The 6,013-nt window shown below is 32.2% G+C and overlaps 1 protein-coding gene across 1 annotated transcript; it reads left to right on the top strand.

Moving 5' to 3' along the window:
* The first annotated feature begins 466 nt into the window (after positions 1-466).
* On the top strand, positions 467-4,162 carry LOC125049699. The gene is made up of 3 exons (XM_047649121.1): positions 467-1,141; positions 2,276-2,426; positions 3,990-4,162. The coding sequence occupies exons 1-3, from the start codon at positions 482-484 to the stop codon at positions 4,160-4,162; spliced, it is 984 nt and encodes a 327-aa protein (XP_047505077.1). The 5' UTR covers positions 467-481.
* The last annotated feature ends 1,851 nt before the right edge of the window (positions 4,163-6,013 follow it).

Raw genomic sequence — 6,013 nt, 5'->3', positions numbered from 1 at the left:
AATCCCTCGACTGTTTGTACATGATTTTTACTCCCCTACCAACTATATAATTTATCAAGTTTTAAATTAAATAAAGGCACAACGATTTTTTAATGAAAATGTTTAAAATATTTAACAATATATCTAATGCACAATTCGTTTAATCAGCCTAATGTTTATTCGATAAAAGTTTAATATACATTTGACAAATTAAATTTTAATCCAATAATAAAAGTAATAACTATTATGGAAAAACTGTTGTATTTGTTCATTAAGCAATATGAAAGCTTTTACCAATAATTCATTAGGCGTGGTCATTTGTAAACCATTCATGAAATAATAAATGAATATTTAACCATCACAGGTATTCGTATTCAGTATTATGGTTTCTCTCGAAATGAATAGTTCAAAAGTGGCCCCACGTGGGGCCCCAAAAATTAATAATTTAGTCGAATCTAAATACCACGTTCTACATCAAATTAAATATTTGCTTGGACTGCAAATGGTTGTAGGCATAAATCGACTGTATTTATTTTTCAGTGATAAATATATAATTTCGCTTGGATATTTATATACCGTAATTATCACATGTTTGACCATGTATGTAATGTTGGGTAATGATATGACTAGTGCGACCTATATTGTATTTAGGAATACTGTGGTAATAGAATTTGCTCTGTTATCTTTCAACTCCATGGTACTATACAAGAAAACATTTAAGAAATTCGTTGAGAAAATCGAAATGTTTGATAACATATTAAATATAAAAAATCATCCTGAACTCGCCAGTTTTACTTTACTACATTTATTTTTGTATATTTTTATATTCGCTATACTTTTAACCCTAGACCTACTTTATATTCTCAATTTTGAGAATATAATTGGCGATAAACTTGTAAATTACGCGTATTTAATTATGAACTTGGCGTTCCTCTGTCACGATACAGAAATTATATTTTTTTGCGTTCTACTTACGATGATTTTGAAACGCGTTAAGATAATAAAGGGGCACGTAGGGAAGCTATTTTTACGAAAGAAAAAGTCGAGTAATCAACTTGAAGCCTTGTCGTATAACGCCAACTTGGATGTCAGTCACCTGCACAACGCTTATGATTTGCTTCATACGTGTTCGGAAAAACTCAACTCTGCCATGAATTTTCCGGTAAGTAAATGAGTCTATTTAAATCAAATAAATACGTATATCGCAGAAATGTTTACATTATTATTCTTGAGCGGATCTTAATATAGTAGCCGCGTTTTTTCTTTGTTATTTGATAGTGAATTTATGATTTTTTTTACCAATCAATTAGACTTTAATCGACAGTCAATAAAATTGTGTCACAATCATGTTCTCGTTTCGTTTCGTCTCGTCGCACAAATATTGCAGTAAAAAACGGTACTTTTAAGGGTGCGTCCACATCTGGCGAATATGCCGCGAATGCGCAAACTGCTCGCGAGCTGCGTGCGTGCTTTTTTGTTCGGGAGCCGCTCCTGCGCCGTACACGAATAGCGCGCGAGCGGCGCGCTAGCAGCTCGCGTCTTCCTTCCGTCCACGCCAGTAAACGGACGTGTAAGCGCGAGAATTGTTTGCTCGCAGTTCGCGCGCCTTATACGAGCCTTACATGAGTAGCGCTAAAGAGGCGCACATAACCATTGCCGTGACTGCACACGCGCAGCTCACAAACGGCTGCACATTTGCGGCGCATTCGCCAGATGTGGACGCACCCTTCGACGTTAATAAGTTAATGCTACAAAAATAAGTTTGTAGGAGGAAAACGGGGAATACAAAACCTATATTTTTTGTAAGTAACATGAGCCGAATCTGCAACTGTCCTTTTCATACTATTTTTATGGCATATATTCGTTTTATTATCAAATATACATACTTGCAGATGGTGTTATTATTTACGGCATCCGGATTAACATCAATAATGCTACTTAAAAATGTTTTTGCAATTGTACAACAAACGGACGAGGAAAAAAAATTTGTAAGTATTTGATGAGTTACTTTTTATTCAATAAAAAATAATGTAATAGAATCTGTACGAAATAAATGAAAAAGTTAGAAAATTAATGGAGCACTTTTATGTTTTCTTTTATGTTAAGTTTTCTTTAACCTATAAAAAGCTTAATATTAAATTTATCCTAATAATGAGTATAATACTCTAAGGTTCGAGATTTTGAATATTGTTTGAAGATTAAACAAATGAATCTATTTTCAATTTATCAAAAAATACCAAATTATTTTCTATTCAGATTATAATGCAAATGCTACCTTAAATGTTATTTGTTTCAGTTTGTAAAATACCTTGTAACGTACGCAATAGTATATTGTATGAAGTTCACAATACTGTTTATAATGCCCTGCTATTTTTCAAATATTACGACCACACAAGTCGCTACTATGCGGACGATGCTGCATGATGCTATCAATACTAAAGCACTTGGTATGTACATACCTTAATATTTTTGGAATACTTTTATTTTTCAATCCCTTATCTTAAATGTGAAGTAAGTTGTCATGTCATTTTTTAAAGCATTCGTTTATTTTGCGTCCTGATTAAATACACTACATAAAACACCAGTGGAGCTACAATTTTTTGGTCTGTCCCTCAGATTTCTGTATCTCTTTCTTTAGAGTCCACGCCACCACAGAGTGCCGATAGACGCGGCGCTAGCGAGACGTAGCACGGCGTAGTAATATGTTGCTAGTGCTAGGTGCAAGGCTAATTTTCCCCAACGTAACATAAATTAATATGAAATTCGCGAACTAGTCTCCAAGATTTGCTTCTAATGTTTTACCTTAAAATGAATAAAATAATATTTCACTGTAACGACAAATTTAGTTCCCGGGTTCCCGTCGGCAATGACTAGTGGCGCGGACTATACATCTAAGTTTACTAACGCCCAAACCTAATAATCAATCCACAATCTCAGATTGAAAACAAGCTGAGATCAGACCGTGACATCGATCGATCTCCTATCTGCATCCCAATAACTAAACCCTACGAAGACAATCCATTTTTGGCGAAGCTTAAAATACTCTTTGTCGTTTTACCGAGTTTTCACTCATATTTGATAATAAAATATGTAAACCAAATAAAGTAAACAAAACCATACAAATAAAATTAAAATATAAATGTGTATTAAAACATAAGAAACAGTTTTTTTAATTATTTAAAAAACTGGTGTAAGTTAAAATTTGTTACAATAATTTACTGTTGAAATCGAGCTTTCGTCATCTGTCATTTTCATACAAAGGTCTATCCACAGACACCGATACGACCTCCCGTGGATAGCTTGTATCTACAGATGGCTATTACAATCCGTTGATTGGTTATTGGCACACTTGTTACAACATTTGGATTAAGATTACTATCTCAGATGGTGGATTATGGATTGAGATAGGTTATTGGGTTCGGGCGTAAGTTGTATGCGTATATCCAAAAAACGAACCGATTCATTTTTTAATGTCTGTCGAAGCAGTATATTATCGATAATTTAATATTGTATCCAAAAAAGGTGGCAAGCCCGGGATGGCTTGATATAGATATACATAGGAATAAACTATAATTCTTGTCAAGCTAAAATATATCAGTGGAACAAACTATACGTTTTTATAATAAAGGAAGTTTGATCTGATCTTTTAATGTGTGTGTTGGTGTACTTTCGTACTCAGTCTGTAGCAAAATCTTGATTCAAGTAACATAAACTTCGCGATATATATAAGTAATATCGTGAGTTCTGTGTAAAATTTATGTAGTCTGTACATACATTTTACACAGATTGTTATTCACAAAATAGGATAAAATTATTTATCAGTATTTTCCCAAAGAAGAACTGCCTTTGCCGGCTCCAATAAACGAATAAAATTTGTTATTTAAAACAGATTCTAATTAATTTATGTACACTTTATCTGAAAAAAGGATTGGTTATTATTATAGAAATATACACAAGATTTTTCGACATAACACAATATAATTACGAACGTAAAATCTGATTTTTTACAGGAAAATACGAACGCCGTAAGCTGAAGGCCTTCTTCCAACTGACTCAAGACAGTGAGTTTGCATATGCTCTGTGGGGAGTCATCAAAATCGATATGTCACTACCTCTGAGCTATTGTAGTCTGTGTGTCACTTACCTCATTATTGTTGTTCAATTTTCGAGATTTATAGACTAGAGAATAGATTACATAGTATAGAATTGAGTATTAATATAATACTGGTACACAAAAGCCGAGTATATCGTATGAAGTATAAACAATAGACAATGTGTCAATATTCCAATGCGCACCTAAGCTGGCTTTACGAACTGCCATAGCCTACCCGATTAGATTTAATCTCGGAATCCTCTATCGTCCGGGTTCTATATACTAATCGTAATAGGAACGTATCGAAGAAAATTACCATATGAGAGATATTTTGTATATAGCTTCGACACTTGGACTTCAGTAACAGGTTCCTACTAGCGCACTTTGTACCTACCACTTAAAGAATGTAAACCAACTATTTCAAATTGTTTGATTAAAAAAAATAAAAAATCAAGTAGTTAATTTTGTTTTTAAGTAGGTATAATAACATTGTAATGAATGCCGATGCTTTGGTGAACGGAGGAATTGTGAACAATTTGTGTTCCACCCGCACATAAATTTATGTATTTTTATATAATATAATATAATATAATATAATATAATATAATATAATATAATATAATATAATATAATATAATATAATATAATATAATATAATATAATATAATATAATATAATATAATATAATATAATATAATATAATATAATATAATATAATATAATATAATATAATATAATATAATATAATATAATATAATATAATATAATATAATATAATATAATATAATGTAATGTAATGTAATGTAATATAATAAAATATAAATCGTAAAACTGCTCGGTACTTCTCTTCCTTACGTTAGCTATCAATTACTAGAAATAGCTCAAAGTTCGTAACTTATAATAAACAACTGAATTGTCAGGAAAAATTCGGTCTTATTAAGAAAAATGGTTGCTCATTTCCTGTATGGCGTTTACAACGGCCATTTTAAAAAACACTAAGTGCCCTGATGGCTGTTATGAAGGGTCAAATAGGTCTACAAATTGCACGAAACACATCCTCTCTTGATTAACTTTTAGACGCCGACCCTCGGTGTGATAAAATAAAATTGGACTCTGTCAATAATTTTCTTTGTTTACTTTTGATTAGCATCTAAATGACACATTTTTAATTTGTATAAAATAATCCGGTATAAAGTTTGTTTGAAGTTAATTCAAAATATATTTATTCATTTAGGTAACTTTTGTAAACTTATGAATGTCGAAAAAATTTATAAAATACTCTAAGCTAAGCTCACCAAGGCAAATGTGTTTTTATCATTAAACAAGCGGCCCAGCTTCCCGTGGCAGGATTTTTTTAAAGATGTGGAATATAAATATTTTATATAATGATGTTGTTTGTCCGCTATGGACTCCTAAACTACTTTACCGATTTCAATCAAATTTGCACACCGTGTGCAGTTTGATCTAACTTACAAGATAGGGTAGTTTGCATATACACTGTATGTGTGTCTGTCACTGAACTCCTCGAACGGCTGAACCAATGTGAATGATTTTTTTTGTATGCGTTTGGGTGGAGCCCTGGGTGGAGCCCTGGGTGGTTTAGATTCACAAATCAGCCCGACAGGTGGCGCTGCAGTCGGTACTTTCATACTTTGTTTAATATCCTAATCGCTTCAAATATCAAGCAGGAAAACGTCTGTCCGGTCCGCTAGTATAATATAATAATTTATCAGGGATAATGAAGCAACCTAATGTTGAAAGAATTTATTAACGCGGTCCGCTAGTTGAGTTTATTCATTACAAACATTACTCGATATAAAATAATGAAATGTAGATAAACGTTTATGAATTTAGTTTTACACTTTAACTTTTAATTAAGTTTTAGTTTTGGAATTCAACTCCACAACATTTTACCATGTATAAGCCAAAAAAGCGGCTTGA

This window comes from Pieris napi, chromosome 5, assembly GCF_905475465.1.
Source record: "Pieris napi chromosome 5, ilPieNapi1.2, whole genome shotgun sequence".
NCBI classification, from domain to species: Eukaryota; Metazoa; Arthropoda; class Insecta; order Lepidoptera; family Pieridae; genus Pieris; species Pieris napi.
Note: the sequence above shows the minus strand (reverse complement) of the source record. Positions and strands in the feature narration are given on the sequence as shown.

What these genes read in the sequence shown, in the direction of transcription:
- LOC125049699 (XM_047649121.1), top strand. Translation starts at nt 482, where the DNA reads ATGGTTGTAGGCATAAATCGACTGTATTTATTTTTCAGTGATAAATAT. An exon ending in ACTCTGCCATGAATTTTCCG is followed by an intron (nt 1,142 to 2,275) that starts GTAAGTAAATGA and finishes TATTTGTTTCAG; the next exon opens with TTTGTAAAATACCTTGTAAC. An exon ending in TATCAATACTAAAGCACTTG is followed by an intron (nt 2,427 to 3,989) that starts GTATGTACATAC and finishes GATTTTTTACAG; the next exon opens with GAAAATACGAACGCCGTAAG.